The following is a 17,299-nucleotide window of genomic DNA, read 5'->3' as shown; positions in this document are numbered from 1 at the left end:
TAGGTGGTGGTGGTGATCTGGTGCAGCTCTGCGCATGTGCAAGTGTAGCAGGTGTGCTTGGCTGCGCTTCACAATTTCACGTGCAGGCTGCACTCGTGTGAAGGGAGGGTAGAGGGTGGGTGGCGTCATGTGCGCACAGGCACACCCTGGTGGGTCCCCCTCCAATGATTTGCACTGTGCTGCACTGATGTTAGCGCACGCTCATTTGCCAATGGACTCTCTGCGCCATTGTGATATGCGCGCGCCACGGACTCATCGTGGTCGGCGCCCTCCCCAGCCAATAAATTCTGCACACAGGCTTAATACCAGCCCAAAAAGTAGCCCCCCACCAGACATGGGTTTTTCCCATACAATTGGGAAAAATATCGCCTAACTGTGCGAGAAATAGCCCAATCTGGCAACATTGGCGAGGAGCTCACGTTAAGTGCCCGCTTCAGAGGACAGAACATTAGCAGGCATTGTTGTGTGCTGCTTCTCTGGTTGGGTTAGCGGTCTAGTTCACACATGCACAGCCCTTCGTAGAGGGGCAGTGGCGCGGACCTCCTGGATGAAGGTAGGGCGTCGCCCTGAGGCACTGCTACGCTGCGCTTGTTCTTAACATTTTAAGTTGTGCACTTTGGGATATTCTCTGTTTGGGGGACCTGCAGCATTTTACGTTTTAAACTGTATTATTGGGAAGCGAGGAGCATGTGCTAAATGCACACTTCAGGGAACGGGAAATGTTAGACCTGTCATTTTTAGATTGATCTTTCCCCCAACGTTTTCCTTTTTGCCTTCCATTTTTGCTGTATCTTTTTGGTGGCGTTAGGACTTTGCTCTCTTTACCACTGCTAACCAGTACTAAAGTGCATGTGCTTCTCCCCTAAACTTGGTAAAATTGGCATATACACAATTGGCATATTATGCTTACTTGTAAGTCCCATGTAAAGTGGTATACCATATACCCAGGGCCTGTAATCTAAATGCTACTAGTGGGCCTGCAGCACTTATTAGGCCACTGTAGCCTTTTCAAACCTGTCTCAGACCTGCCATTGCAGGGCCTGTGTATGAAGTTTACTGCCACTACGACTTGGTATTTAAAACCCCTTGCCAAGCCTCAAATTCCCCTTTTAGTGCACATCAGTCACCCCTAAGGTAGTCCCTATGTGACCCTAAGGGCAGGGTGCAGTGTACCTAAAAGGCAGGACATGTTTTCTGTGCTTTACATGTCCTGACAGTGAGAAACAGCTAAATTTGATTTCCGCTGCTTTCAGGCCTACTCCTCTCATAAGTTAACACTGGTAATTCACTTATACCTCTTTAAGTGGTAATTCCTGACCAAAAAGTAATAGCTTTATGATGTTTGGTATGATTGGAATAATAAAGATCAATCTTCTTTAATAGTAAAGTTGGATTTATGACTACTATTTTAGAAATGCCACGTTTAAAAAGCGGACTTTTCTCTGCCTTAACTTTGCCTTGTGTTTCTTCAGCCTGTCTCCATTCCACGTCTGGTGGGATAATAGTTACACTTTGTGCACATTCTCTAGACAGCCACAATACAGAAGAGTCTGGGGTTGACAGGGGATACATATGCATCCATCTGCATACTGAGAACCTTCGTGGGCAGCGAACAAGGAAGGTGGTTTGCATTTACATCTGAAAAGGTTATGGCCCGTCCTCACATAAAGAACTTACTTACTCTCCACTGGTAGTCTGGAGCCTGGGCTGGGCTTAAGTGGATCCTTGTACACTTTAAAAGGCTCTTGGGAAGTCTCCCCCCACACCGAAGGTACCTTTGAGTATAAGCATCAGGGCTCTGGCCGTATCAAGTTAGTATACTACTGGATCTGGAAGAAGCTGCGCTGGAGTAAAGGCTGCTGTGCTAAAGGATTGCCTTCTTGCTGTGTTTGACTGTCCCCATGGACTGCTACTCTGCCAGATGACATCTGCCCTGCTGACCCAGAATAAAGAATACCCCCCCCCCAGTGACTCCAAAGGCTTGTTGACTTGCCCACTGTTCTTTCCTGAGGTCTTAGGGACATCGAAGACCTTGCATCACAGCCAGGCTGTCTCTGTGACTTTGCTATGGTGGACTGACTGTGGCAGAACCTGAGCCTGCTTTGCTTCCGGGTGAGTCCCCAGAGGACTCGCTCTCCCCTTTTCTGCACAGAGACTCATGCTCTTCGCTCCTTGCCGCACTGACAGCCCTTCCTTCACCATGGCAGTGAGCGCTTCTGTGCTCCTGATCATCAAGTGATCGCATGTGGTATTCACCCCTGGGTCCTAGAATGGTCGCATTGCACCTCTGCCGCAGTCTGAGGAGCTGTGAAAGCCTACAGTAGGAGTTTGCAGCAGTTAAAGAACACTGCTCCTCCGCAGCAGTGTGAAGAGTCTTGAAAGTCTACTGTGGGAGGATGCAGCAGCAAGAGAATGCCAAACAGGACCCAGGTTTTCCTAAAGGAACTCGCTCCACTCCCCAAAGCATAATCCTGCTTCTGCTATGTTTCAACACATAACTGGACCCAAGCGTTCCTAAAGAACTCGCTGCACTTCTTGCAGCTGACTCTGGTTGTTAGGTTGAGCCTGAGTCAGCACGCATGCGTTTCTCAGCAAGACTGCTGTAGTTGGGTATGGAAGAGAAGCTCCGCCCACTCTCTGCCCATGTTTGTCATTGGCTTCTGTCAGAACCCATAAGCTGATGTTTGAAAAAAAACGTGTGAATGTCCAAAATATATTTAAATGTGATATTTGAGTGACAAATCATGTGGTGTTAGGGAAACATATTACTATTAATATTACCTTTCTGGGAGAAACATTACATAAAAGTTATGTATTAGTCATATAGAGGCATTCCAAATGACAAAGGGCCTGATTACGAGTTTGGCAGTCCATCGGTCCGCCGAACCCTTGGTGGAGGTGGGGTGGCGGTTTGGGAGCGCCATACCTGGGGTCCGACTGTCTTATTACAACTAGGGCAGTCAACTCGCCATGGGGCTGCCGCAACCACCAGGGAACCGTGTTCCCTGGTGGTGGCGCAGTGGTCATAGGCACGCAATAGGCTGAAAGTGCCATTGCAACACCTCCAAGCATATTACATGTTTTCCTCACGGCCAGTACGTCATGGCGGTGTTCACACCATGAAATACTGACAGTGAGGTAACAATGGGGTCCCCCTGTTGCCACCGGCCCTTGGGCCCTTGGGTACATTTAGGTGGGCACATGGTGTGCCCCCCCCCCCCTCCTGTGTACATTCACCTCCTACCTGCACGGCAAGGACTTTACAGCCTATGGCATGCAGGAAAGGGCTTTGGCATTCCCATTGCAAGGCACCACAGTGGGAACGCCAAAGGACCATCCGCTAGACAACGAGAGCACTCATACTCTGGCAGGCACCCGGCGGTCGAGTTTGACGGTGTGGGATCTGGGCGGTGGCATGCTGCTATGCTCCTGCACCACCAAACTCGTAATCAGGCTTTAAGACTTTTCGACAGTACTGCTGGTAACTTCTCTACACTGAGGTGATCACTGCTAGTAATCTTCGATATGATGGCTACTAATATTATCTGGTCTGATGTGGCCACTAGTGCAACACTAATAATAGTAACTTGGTACGATTTTAATTGATTATAACTTAAGTAGCTCTTAATATAGAAAGGTTTGGTGATCCCTCCTATGCGATAATATAGTGGGCTAATGCACTTGCTGCAAAGATGTTGCTACAGTCTGTGCCTTCATAAGTTAAATATTGATGCTCTGCCTTTCATTTTCGACTTGAGTGCAACAGCAAGCACTGCAAAAGACATGTATGCACTGCCATCAATATAAAACTTCTGGCCAGCAAGGTTACCCAGATCAGGATAAATAGCACATTTTTGAGCTTCAAATAACTGTGATGTTTTGCCACATTTTGAAAAGCAGAGCGCATAACCTGCATAGGCCACTAATTTTATTAGCTATCAATTATCTCTCAACTGTGGATTGGTGGTGTCCTTTATACAATACAAAATGCTAGAATCTTGACAGGAGGAAATGGTGATAAGGCACAGAGATGAGAAATGGAGAGTAATTAGAGGAGATTGTGAGAACGGAAAATATGACGGTAAAGGGAAAAAAGGCCAGACTAAGAGAAAAGATTGGTAAGGAAAGAGATTGTGAAAATAAGAATAAAGCAGTAAATAGACAGGAAGAGAAGAAAATGACTAACAGGGATGATTAGAGAGGAGTAGGAGAGTCATATGTGTCATAAAGCAGCGAAGGAGATGAAGATGATGTTAGTGGTACATGAAGGATGGCAATGGAGCAGGAAAATGTGGAGCTAAGTGACTGATGGCAATAGGTCAAGTGGTAGTTCTGTACTGAGAAAAGGAGGTGAGGTGAGTATAATAAGAGTAGTAAGGAAAGGTAAAGGTGGAGGATGAGACTGGTAAGAGATTAGAATGATGAGAAAGGAAAGGCATCAGAGAAGAGGGTGATGTGCGAATGATGAAAAGTGGTTGGTTCGAGAAGGAATGTTAGGAAGAGACTGGTAAAGCATAAGGGAGAAGTGAGCCATGGCTGTGCAGGCTGATGGAGACAGAGAAGGTAATGAGAGAACTAGGAGAAAAGAAGAGAACAGGAAAAAAGAGGACACATGCCAGTCACACTTTACAAGAAACAGTACTTTTTTGTGGAATTTACATTAGCTGCAGATTTCCACTTTGTTCCCCATACAAATACATTCTAGTCAAGAGACAGGCATATGAATATTGGTTTAAAAAGTAGCCATCATTTTACTAGCCTAGTCGTCAAACTCAGAATCTGTACTCTTAGCACAATGGGCAGCTACGTGCATAAATTGGCTCACATTTAGGGGGCGATTCCAATCTGGGTCGGAAAGCTCCCCGACTGAGCCGGATCCAGAGTATTTTCCGACTGAGCCAGAGTCCTGCAGTACGACTGAGCGAGTACGATGCGGCCGCATACTGCCGGACTCCGTTCGGTCGGACTCCCATAGAAGTCAATGGGAGCCGGTCGTACGACGCGTACATGGGCTCCCTTTGACTGAATGGGTACGTCTCGCACAAGGGTGCCCCCTATAGTGGCTACGCATTGGTGCCATCCGCACTGTACATGCCTGTGTTGGGGAAGCCCTTGGGTCTCCCCCTGTGTCCGAGACGTAAGGCTGCAGGTGCCATGGGGTTCGACGCAGACCCCCAAAGGCAACGTCCCAGACATTTTGCGAGCCAGAAACTTCGGCTCGCACCGGCTGTCCGACGAGGGCATCGTACTGGCTCGGTCGTAATTCGCATCCATTGCACGGCACAGTCAGCTTACGCAAAAGTCGTATAGAGCGGTTCGGACCCAGAAACGACTCGGACGGTGAATTTCGAATTGCTCGCATCATACTTGCTCGCGCGTACAGGTGTACGAGTCGGGCAGAAAAAACGCGTAAGGCTCAAACTTTTTCCAGGCAGATCGCATTCGGTACCCTTCTGACCCAGACCGGAATCAGCCCCTGAATGTCCGTAGAGCTGTCAGCTTGGATTCTTATTGCACTTATTTGAACTAAATGGACAGCAGTAGTTATTACTCACAAGTACAAAAAGTGGAGAAGCGCTTTACTATTAATTTCAAATATGCATGACCCCGAAGTCAGTGTAGATCTTGTGTGCGCGGATGGGCACACTCTATTAATCCAGGACCTGGTGCGGCTGCTGTTCAAAATGTTGAGAGCTGCCAGTGAAGAACAGGTACAAGGCAGGAGGATTGCAAGGTCCACTCACGCACGCCCCACACCCATACAAGCACATCAAACGGATTCCTTTCACGCTTCCATTACATACACAAAATCACTACTCCATTGGCACCAGCAGTGATGGTACTGCTGACAGAAGTCGGTGAGGTGGATAGAAAGTAGGGGATGTAGAAAGTGGGGATGGTGAAACAGAGAGAGAAGAGGGCGATATATTGGAATGTGAGAGGGAGAAAGGTGAAACAAGGAGAGGGGATAGGGAGGACCAGAAGTTGCGCGTGCTGGGTGACGAGAAGACGAAGAAGAGTGAGGAATAGAGTGAGAGAAAGGCATTGAAAAGAGTGAAGGGTGAGGCGAGAGAGAAGGATGAGGTGGAGACAGAAGGATGAGGGAAAAGTGGAGGCACAGTGAGAGGAAGGCGAGGTGAAGACAGAGAGCGACATGTTTAGTATGTAAATAAGCTGTCTCTGATGAAATCCACTTCATGAAAACATTATTTATATTTATTATGTACTCCATGATAAGTGCTCTAAAACCTATATGTGACAATAACAGCTCAAACAGTTCTTTGATCCCATCTTTAATTTAGGTGGAAAAGAAGTTCTGTTTCAGGAACTGATCTGACTCGAAAGTGAACTGGTGCATTGCTATCCACATTTCTTTAACAAAATCAAGGAGATTCAATTATTGTACAATGCATGAGAAGCTTGTTAAATTTCTTATGAATAATATATATGCTCTTTACTGTGTTTACACAGCAAAGTATTATTTTTTATTAATTATCAGTCACTAGCCTATCTCAGCGTGGATGTGTTTTCAATTATAATATATGACTGAGCATTTAATGACATCACAAGTCTCCAGTAACAGATTATTAATCACCAGTAATGGTAGTTTTAGAGAGGTAAAAACTGTTAATAATAGGAAATAAAAAGAAAATAACGCATTTTAGTTATAAAATTAAATGTACTGAAGATAAAAGTGTTACCTTTTAATGATCTGTCATAGATAAATAATTAAATGCTGCACTAAAACAAATTACTAAGCAGCCAAGAAAGCCATTAAATGATAATCAAAACATTCTTTCAAGTGCTCTCTGCTTGTAGAATAAGAATATAGAGGAGCATTATTCTCAAATATGTCTTATTTTCCAAGTAAGAGAATTTGTTTTTTTTGGACGTATGACTCTGTGCAGTTAAGCGCCGCTAACCAGTGCTAGCATGCTTGTGGTCTCTCCTTAAAGGATGGTAGAATTGGATTACAACTGTCTGGAATATTAAATTTACTTATAAGTCCCTTGTAGAGTGGTACACCATATATCCAGGGCCTGTAAATTAAATGCTATCAGTGGGCCTGGAGCTGATTGTGCCACACACATAAGTCACACCTTAAAGCACGTCCCAGGCCTGCCACTGCAGCCTGAATGCAGTTATAAATGCTATGTCGACTTGGCATTCAAACCCTCATGCCAGGCCTTTAACTCCCCTTTTATTACATATACGTCACCCCTAAGTTAGACCCCATGTAGCCTTGGGCAGGGTGCTAGGTAATTTAAAGGTTGAATATGTACTTTTAAGTTTTACATGTCATGGTAGTGCAAGACTCCTCCATTCGTTTTTCACTACAGTGAGGCCTACCCCTCCCATTGAATAACAATAGGGATTTCCTATTACATTTATTCAGCTGTAATTCCTTATTGGTATCGAGTAGATATGTTGTGTTGGGTACCTACGAAATTGTAATGACATACCCTCTTTAATGGTAGTCTGTTTTTCATTACAATTTTGAAAAAGTCACATTTAAAAAGTTAACATTTTCCTTCCCTTAGCCCTGTTGTGCCTGCAGCCCGTCTTAGGACACATGACTGGGTGTCGCTGACAGCTAGACTTTGTGAATTCCTCCCTGAGAGTCACACAATAGAGGGATAAGGTGTGCCTCAATAGACAATCTGCTGGCAGAATGGGGAGGTGGAGCTGAGCACAACCCCACTCACAACTTGTAGTGTAGTTCCTATTTTCCCAATAGGCTCTGCGCATTGGAATAACATAAACAGCAGTGTAGACGTAGGACTGAGGTCATCTAGGTCTCTACTGACTATGTTAGACTTAATTTAGGTTTGCCAGCTAGCTCAGAGGTCACTAGAAACTTTCTCGAATGAACAGGGAGGAGTGAACTTCCCTGATTAGACAAGAAGGGATTCAGCTTCTGACAACGGCATAAACATGACAACTTTGCTCCCTCAGAATAAAGAGTGTATCTCTAGAGTCGTGTGAAAACAATGGGCAGCTATTTCACTCAGTCAATCGTGCATGCTTAGTTTCACCAGAGTGCAGAGAAATAGAGAGACTGGCGTTTTTCAATAAAAGGTGTTATTTTATTGAGCAGTCTTCTTTCTCATGCAAGAGAAATTAATTGCCATAATTGCAATACTTATCATAAAGTAAAGTGCGTAAAGTAAAAGTAGTATTATGAAATCATACTGTAAAAGCATTGATATTGTTTCTTAGCCATATGATACTTTAAAATGGATAAAATATATACATACATAAAAACATTGACTAACGAACTCTACTGGTGCTTCTAAGATACGCCTACCCCAGTGTACCTGACCTAAGCCTAATACGTGGGAAGGAGTAAGTAAGGAGCAGTTTTAAGTTAAGTTAGTTTTTTTGCCAAGTATCGGAATCAAGAATTCTCTCTAAGGTTTTAATCAGCTCCGTACCTTGGTTATAGAATGAAGGAGGTCTTGTATCTCGCTTCTCAGGACTCAATCTCCCAGCAACCCGCGAGGGTAACTCGGGAACACCGGAGCTAGATTTCTCGGCGTGAGAAAAGGCAGCTTCTCCAGCGTGTCAAAAAGGGAGGGGCGGGTTCCTTCGGCTCTCGCACCAGCTGGGCTTCGGATAAGTAGATAACCGCTCTGCTCCACACCACCGTGTGTTTGCTTAAGGCAACGTTGGTATATTTATACCTGAAAGGTGCCGGGTTTGACGTAAGGTTGGACATAAGACGTCACTAAGAACTAACAGTTCTTTCTGGACTCCAGGAGTTCTTGTGCAAATCAAAACAAAAGCAGTGGGGGTTTCCCGGGCTGCTGGAGGCTTGGTTTGTTTAAAGAACCTGTTGTGCTTTCTAGGAGTCTATGGGAGTAGCTTTGCCGTGCTTTGGACTGCATGTGCTATTACTAAATATGGATATGATTCTTATGCCTTTATAAGGATATTATTTATTATAACCACATACGGGCATGAATCGGGAATATTGAATTAGGGTCCTAGATAGAAATACAACAAACTGAATTGCATATGTTCTGAATTCACACCAAGGGCCTAACAACCCTGTATTGTCACTGCAGCCAGCTTGGAGCCAGGGCAAGGGAGTTAGGAAATTTCATCCACTCAAAGGACCTTTCTAAAAGCTTCTCCCACCTTCCAGAAGAAGGGCACCAGGTTATAAAAAGAGGACCTTCAGGCCTTCATTTTAGTTCCCTACTGTACCTGTACAAGACCTCTCAGAGAACTACCTGCTGCACACTCTGCCAGACTGCTGGTGCACCTGTAAGGACTGGTTTTCTCCCTGGAGCCTGCCTTGAACCCTCAGAGGCCAGTCCTGCCATTGAGCCCTGCATCTCAACCTGCACCCAGGACTACCAGAAGTGACTCTAAGGGTTAATTTGCTGGGCTCCTCTTTCATTGAAAAGTCTCCCACCACCTGAGCACGCATCTTGACCCAGCCTGAGTGAGTCCTGAACCCTCAAGAGGTGTCCCACCATTCCCGAAGCCTTGGTTTTGGTGCTTATGGTGGCCAGATGGCCTAAAACCAAAACTAAGGACTTTGAAAAATGTTGGCCAAAAAGTGCTCTGAATTCGGTTGATGCTGAGAAGGCGTTCGATTGGGTCCCTGGGCTATTTTTGAATGTGACACTGAAACACTTTGGAATGGGTGGTTTCTCAGTGGATACAGGTCCCCAATAGTCAAGGGTAAGGGTGAACGGGCATGGCTCAGATACATTTCCTATGCAACGGGGCACTAGACAGGGAAGGCCCCTCTCTCCTCTCCTATTTCCCTTATATATGGAGCCCTCTGCACAACGGGTGAGTGATCATCCAGACATCACAGGAATTCCTATGAGAGGAAAAGAACTTAGCATGGGCGAATTTTGCGAATTCGCAATCCGCCAATTTGCGGATTTGCGAATTCGCAATCCGCAAAATTCGCGAATTCACAGATTTTTTAATTTTTGCCAGTTCGCGGGTTTTCGCAGGGCACTTTGCGTGTTCGCGGGTTCTTTTTTGCTGGTTAATCACTGCCACCCTCTCGTTTTTTATGTACCACTCCTTTCTGTGCCCTTCTGCCCTCTGCCCCACTCATTTTTTGTCCGCTTCTGCCCTCTGTCCCACTTTTGTGCCCTTCTGTCCGCAGCCCCACTTAGAATGGTGCCAGCAAGCTGCCAGCGCCATTCTAAAATAGCTGCAAATAGCTTCAACAGGAAGCACTAATAGATAAAGTAAATCAGGTGCTGGAGTTGAAGGTCAATTTAAGTTACACAATCATTAATCACCCCAAGTTTGGGGTGATTAATGATTGTGTAACTGAATTTGAGCAGCACCTGCTTTACTTTATCTATTAGAGCTTCCTGTTGAAGCTGACTTTTGTAACTATTTTAGAATGGTTCTGGCAGCTTGCCGGCGCCATTCTAAAAGAGTTACATAAGTCAGCTTGAACTTTTGACCCAATTCATTCCACTCGCGGATTTTACGGGAAATTCACGAATCTCGCGGATTGCGAATTTACTGAAAATCGCAAAATCTGCGAGCGGAACAGATTTTCCGCCCATGCTTAGAAAGAACACAGAATCAGTCTATACGCTGATGACATGATGGTCATGCTCGAAAAGCCCCAGAAGAGCCTGCCCCACTTCCTGAGAGAAATTGAGGTTTTTGGCGCGAGGTCTGGATTCCGTATGAATGTCCAGAAATCCCAGGCCTTTAATATCACAGTCCCTCAGGCTGTAGTAGAAAGCCTGCAACGCACGTACATGGTGGCTTGGTCAACTCGGTCCCTCCCATACCTAGGAGTCCAGTTATGCTCCACATTGGAATGCACAAATGATCTCAATTACGAAACTGATAAAAAAAGGTGTGCACAGAACTGGAGCAATGGAAGCGTTTTCCATTTTCCCTGATGAGCTGCATTGCAGCTCTAAAAATAACCACCTTACCTAGAATACTTTTCTTTTTCCAGGCGCTAACACTGGCCCCCCATCGGGGACAATAACGACCCTGCAGGCTGCCTTCCATAGTTACGTGTGGGTGGGTAAGAGACCAAGGATGAGTAACGATAGCCATTGGATCCCGTCCGCAGATGGTGGACTTGGAATACCTTGTCTTCTTAGATATTTCCAGGTAGCCCAGCTACGTTATTTAGTTGAATGGTCTTGACCAGAGTCAGAGAAACACTGGCTCTTTAAGGATAGGGCAATAGCTGGGACTCTGTTGGAGAAGGTCCCATTTTTACAACACCACCATCGCGCACCTAGCTTATATATATCCCCAGTCAAAAATTCTCTTATGAGGGTGTGGGATGGCTGTGCACACAGAGGGCAATTAACCACCTACTCATCTCCCGTGACATTGATCGTTGATAACCCGGCCTTCACCCCCAGGGATTGGACCTGCCTTTCGGGTTTGGAGGGAGGCTGCATGCAGGGCGGCGGTCAATTTTTTGACATAGACAGTCAAATACCCTATAAAGTCCTTGAGAAGGACAACTCCCTCCCTGAGGGCGAACACTCTAAATACGCCCAGGTAAGGCACTTGTTGGTACATTCAACCATGAGGGGTGGAGTCGAGCGGAAGCCGACCCCCTGTCAGAGGTGGGTGGTGAGCAAATGATCTGACAAACAACTTCTATCTGGACTATACGTTCTTTTGCATCCCACGCAAAAGATGGACAAAAGCCCAGTCCAACGTTGCTGGTAAGCAGAACTGGGGCTGCAACGTTCTCTGATACCATAGAGCACAGCACACGACCTATAACACAGCTAGCATAGAGATGGCTCTGAAGGTTACTTCACATTGGTATCTTACTTCTGTACTGTTGCATAGGGTAAACCCAACCCGAAGTGACGCATGCTGGAGGCAATGCGGGGAGAAAGGTACACTTACACACATTTATTTTTTTAGAGTTTTATATATCGTGAACTAGACCTGAGACATCGGGTATCAGAGTGCTTTAAATGAGCACCCGTTTCGTTACATATGAACACATTCATTATTGATAGGTACAGGGAGATGACATAATTTGCCTAGAATCACAGGATGTTGAGCGTCGCTGCTGAGACTCGAACCCGGTTCCCCAGGTCAGAGGTCGACTGCTCTTGTCATAAGCCTACATCCTCTCCCCACACATCCTATGTGAGTGCACAAAAATAACATAGTTCTAGATTTTGGTGTTAAATGACATTGATAAGCATTTCTCAAAACAACACCCAAGGTTCCTGCCTTATGACCTGCTGGGCCTCCCCAATCCCCTAACCTACCCCCTAACATCTTGCAGAAGTCATCAAATAGGTAAAGCGCTCGGGCCGCACATCAGACTATTCACTCATTATGGGGATCCACCACTACACCGACACATCTGGGCTGGCTGCACCCCGTCCTAGGGATGAAGAGACTTACCCATTACCTTACCGGCCTGGGAGACATTTTCAGCACCACATGTCGCATGTTTATATCACTACTCTCCCAAGAATTCAGAGAACTGTCTTGCCCCCGTTATCTGCCTACACTGAGACTTACGGACTCATCCCATGAGGGACATGATGACACACCGCATTGAAGGGCCCCCACATAGACATAGACACAGAGTCAATGCTAGGTACATGGCAATTGGTACTTGGGGGGGTTAGTTTGGGGGGTTGTTATCTGTTTCTTTTATGTTATTGGAAATGTCATCTCTCAACTGATACTCTTATGCTGGTATCCAGCTAAAGATATGTAACAAATTTAAACCTAAAAGTGCTCTGACAACCAGGAGGAGACCGGGAACAACCGGCTCGCCTATCTGCCAGAGGTGCATCGCTGGTCTGATTGACTTTGTGGCTTCTCCCACTACATTCTCCTCTGCAGCAGCAAATTATCAGCAGACTTTCAGCAAAGGAGTATTAGAGCTCATGGAACTGTCTTTGCCTACAGCATTCTGCCTCATCACTCTGGAGATTTTCAACTTCCATTTTGGCTACTAAGTCAAAACACAGAAATCCTCACCACGACTTTGTCCCAACATGATCCGACAATGGCGCTCCCTCCTCGGATGCCTCCTACAGTCTTGCCCCACTAAACTTTACCTTCTGAGACACATTTTCTCACAATTTCTTCTAAGTCCGAAGGTAAGCCCTGAGTAGGCCCAATCCAATTCCTGTACCCAAACTGTGCTCCACCGCGGCTTGCCTTATTTTTTGATTTTGACCTGGTCTCACATGACTAGATGTCCACGGTTGGTGCTTTGATCTTTTAGGCTCTGGTTTTCACTAAAACAAATTTAAATTCATAACCCCTGTTCTGCCGTTTTGTTGTCAATTAATTTATTAAAATGTGCTCTATTTTTCTAAATTGGTTTGGGATTTTTCTTCTGTTGTGTTTTTATATTATTACTGTTTGTGTGCTGCATAAATACTTAACACATTGCCTCTAAGTTAAACCTGACAGCTTTTTGTGCCAAGCCACCCAGGGTTATGCACATTTTGATTTAGGGATTTTTTGTGGTTCATCCTGTAAGAAATTGTGACCAGTAGCGGCCTGCACGGATTGGAGTGGCAGGGCGTGGGGGGGGGAATGTACACATACACAAACATTACTAGAATGTAAAAAAACCAAAAAAAACATGCCTTCTCTCTGCTCTCCTGCTTTCTCCCACGTCATCGCAGTCTCTCCTCTCCGGGGCCCGAACAGGAAGCAGCCTCCCCTAAGCCAATCACAACACTGCAATGTAGCATTGTCATTGGTCTGAGCACCGTGGTTTGGCCCTCAGCCAAGGAATGGGGGCCTGGGCATGTTTTCCACAGAGGCTGTAATGCAGCCTGCATGGAGAACATGCGAAGTGCGCATGACTCTTTGACGACTGGCCCGAGAGAGCATGACTGACATGGAAAACCACTCCTTTCCTTCCCTGCTCTCTGAGCGGAGAACCCTGCCCACCCCCACAAAGCAGCAGAGCAGGAACAAATACAATGATAATGAACCCAAGTTATTATCATTGTATTTGCTCTAGCCAGTAAGGCTAGGCCACCTAGAAAACTATATCAAACAACACTTTATCAGTACTGGGAAAAATTGTACCACCTCAGTTCATCTGTTGAGCACACTATTTAACATCACTGTTCAACCATTAATCAATTAAGTCTTTTTTTGATTTCATTAATTTGAAAAATCAGTCATATAAAACACCATGAGGACATACAAAATATACAATTCATTTCAACAACCACTGCATCCATCCACTCCATCTAATCATCCATGCAATGCCTCTCATTCTACAACAATAAATGAAACAACTATACATAAAAAATAACAGTTACAAAATTACAATTAGCACACATTTGCCTTCCTTTTGCCCTGCAGGGAAAAATACTTGATATTCACTGATCAGAATCTCTACAATTTCCTCTGTCAATGGGCTTAACAATCATGTAAAGCTCTTAGATCCTTTGTGACAAGGTGACTTGTTTAATCAATCTTTTGTTATTTTGTCCTTGCCCACTATGTCCTATTTTCAAGCTTGCATGGTTATATATAGTCTTCAACGCATTTTGAACCCCTGATTATTCTGGTCTTCCATGAACCCGTGATAATTATGTTCTTGCCCGTATTCCTACCAAGATTACGCTCACCGGTCATGCGATTTCAAATGTCTAGCCATAGTTTCCAATCCTCATCTAGTGTAGGTCATCTCTACTGCTTGGCATTTCAGGCGCAATCAAGCAACGTCACAGCTGCACTGTGGAAACGGGGCATTTCATTGAAGGTACATGTTCACGTATGACATATACATGGCATTCTGGGGATTAAAGTATTTAGATTGAATCTAATCAAACCATTCCAACTCAGGCTTCTTCACAAGTGCAATTTGTATGTACTGGTTATATGAACAGCGGCTTCGTTAAGTATCCATCTGTACTGCAAACAAATTTTGGCCTTCAGTCATTTCATTGAGCCCATGCACTGATGTGGTGAAAAATACAATTAAATACGCTTCTTTTTGATTTAATGTCACCTCAGTGTCTCATCCACGGGGGTGTGGTTTAATGGCCATCAGCACTGTCCATCTTACATTGGTCTCAGTATGTCCTCTTTCAGTCCAATGTTCTACTAGTGGCACAGTCATCACTTTTTTCTTAATCCTTGATTTATGTTGCATGATTCTATGACGAATTTCTTGATTGGTCTTCCCAATATATGCCAGCCCACATGACTACATAGACTACATTTTTCATCTTGCATTTTGTAAACGCTTTGTGTGACCATTTCTTTCATTTATACACAACTTCAGTCCCTTCAATTGTCTTACTGCAACATGTTCCACATTTAAAATGTCCTTTTACCAGATTTAAATCCCAAATGTGAAGCAAATCAGTTCTTTCTCTTTTTACTGGGAGTTCTGCTCTAACAATATGACTTCCAATGTGTCGATCTTTTTTTAGAACAAATTGCGGCGCTGTAAAAGATCTGTCCAGTTTTTCAATCAGATGCCAATTTTTTCTGATAATCCTTTTGATTTGGGCTGTCTTCTGACAGGATGTCGACATGAACACTATTTGGTCTTTTTTTGTTTTCTCATTCTTTTGTAACAATGTCTCACGTGGAGTCCACTAAGCTCGTTTTAGCGCTCCTTTGAGCAATTCTTGGGGTTATCCTCGGCCCACAAGTTTGTTTCAATTCCTCAGCGCGTATATAATTTGCATTTTTTCAGAGAAATTCCTTCTAATTCCAAGGAATTGTCTTTAAGGCAGGTTGTCCCGAAGGGATCGTGGGTGGTGGATAGTGTAATGTAATGCATTATTTCTGTTGGTTGGTTTACAAAAATAATTGTAATAGATTACTGTCCATTGGACTTAAAACCAACACATCGAGAAATGTAAGTTCTTCTTTGTCATTACACTTTGTGAATTTAATGTCAGGCGACATACTGCTCAACCAAACACTGAAGTTTTTAAGACTTGTGTCATCTCCCTCCCAAATACAAATGATGAAATCAAAAAATCTAAGCCACTTTACGATATGGTGGACACATGGATTATTCTGATACACAAACTTCTCTTCAAATGTGGCCATAAGTACGACCAGCTCTGGAGTGAAGAGACCACCCATGGCTGTCCCTTTGATTTGCATAAAATACTCCTTTTGGAATTTTAAAAAGTAGTTACGTAATGCGAATTCGGCCAATCTCTAAATGAAACTTGTCGGGACCTGGTGCGGTCTTGGTCTGTCTTCCAGAAATCTCTCTATTGCTCTCAATCCATCATCCTGTGCAATCTGTGTATATAAAGACGTGACATCAAATGTCACCAAAATATTCCTTGAGAAATCAAAATTCAACTGATCAATTTTATTGATGAAGTCTGTTGTGTCCCTTAGATAAGATGGTACTTGCTTCACCAAGGGTTTTAAAAAGTTGTCCACATACTTGGCAATGGGCTCTAAGATTGAATGAACCCCGGACACAATAGGGCATCCAGGGGGATTGGTAGAGGTTTTGTGGAATTTGAGCAATAGATACAGCATTGGTACTCTTGGATGTTACTTTTTCAGAAAATCACATTTGTGTGGTCTTATATAACCCACATCAAATACTGAATTGGCGATTACTGCTATCTTTTTTTGTAGTTCACTAGTTGGATTATTTTCAATCCTTCTATAACATTCTGTGTTGTATACTTGTTTTTCACTTTCCTTTCTGTATTTATCCATGCCCCAAACGACAATTGCTCCGCCTTTATCTGCCTGCTTGATGATGATTGTATCATCCATCTTGAGTTTATCCAATGCCATTTTTTCTGCCTTCGTGATGTTATATTTTGTGTATTCCTTTTTTGATTCCAGACTGTCAATTACAGATAAAATTGGTTTTTCAAAGGTTAAGATTTCTTTTCGGATAAGGTTTGGTGCTGGACAGAACATTGATTTATTCTGTAATCCTGTTATTTTTTTAGAGTGTGATCCTCCTGGTTCAAAAAGAAAGCCTTTAGCTGTATTTTTCTTCAAAATTTCAGCACTTCTAGCTTCAATATTACTGTATTTGGGCATTTCACTTGCACAAACAATAAACCTTTATTCAACACCTTCTCTACATTATTTGAATGTGGTCTAGAGGATAAATTGAACACTGTAGAGGTTTTTAACTTATGTAAAACTGCCTGCGAGTTGTCATTTCCTATGGTTGGGTCTGATATCTGTTTTTGTTTTCGTTTTCTGTTGGCCTCGTCCTGAAAAACGCAGTGTTTTCGTTTGTGACTGTTAAACGCACAACCATAGTAATATTGAAGCTAGAAGCGCTGGAATTTTGCAGAACAATTTGGTTAAAGGCTTT

General features: G+C 44.1%; 1 protein-coding gene across 1 annotated transcript in view; it reads right to left on the bottom strand.

Annotated features, from left to right (window-relative positions):
• The window catches only part of LOC147727211 (transmembrane channel-like protein 1), a 371,185-nt gene extending 354,169 nt beyond the window's left edge, over nucleotides 1–17,016 (bottom strand). The window contains exon 1 of the mRNA XM_086963587.1: nucleotides 16,659–17,016. Coding sequence (XP_086819713.1) covers nucleotides 16,659–17,016 — 358 coding nt within the window. The remainder of the gene's footprint in view (nucleotides 1–16,658) is intronic.
• Nucleotides 17,017–17,299: the final 283 nt, after the last annotated feature.

This window comes from Lissotriton vulgaris, chromosome 3_1 (genome assembly GCF_964263255.1).
Source record: "Lissotriton vulgaris chromosome 3_1, aLisVul1.2, whole genome shotgun sequence".
Taxonomy (NCBI): Eukaryota; Metazoa; Chordata; class Amphibia; order Caudata; family Salamandridae; genus Lissotriton; species Lissotriton vulgaris.
Note: the sequence above shows the minus strand (reverse complement) of the source record. Positions and strands in the feature narration are given on the sequence as shown.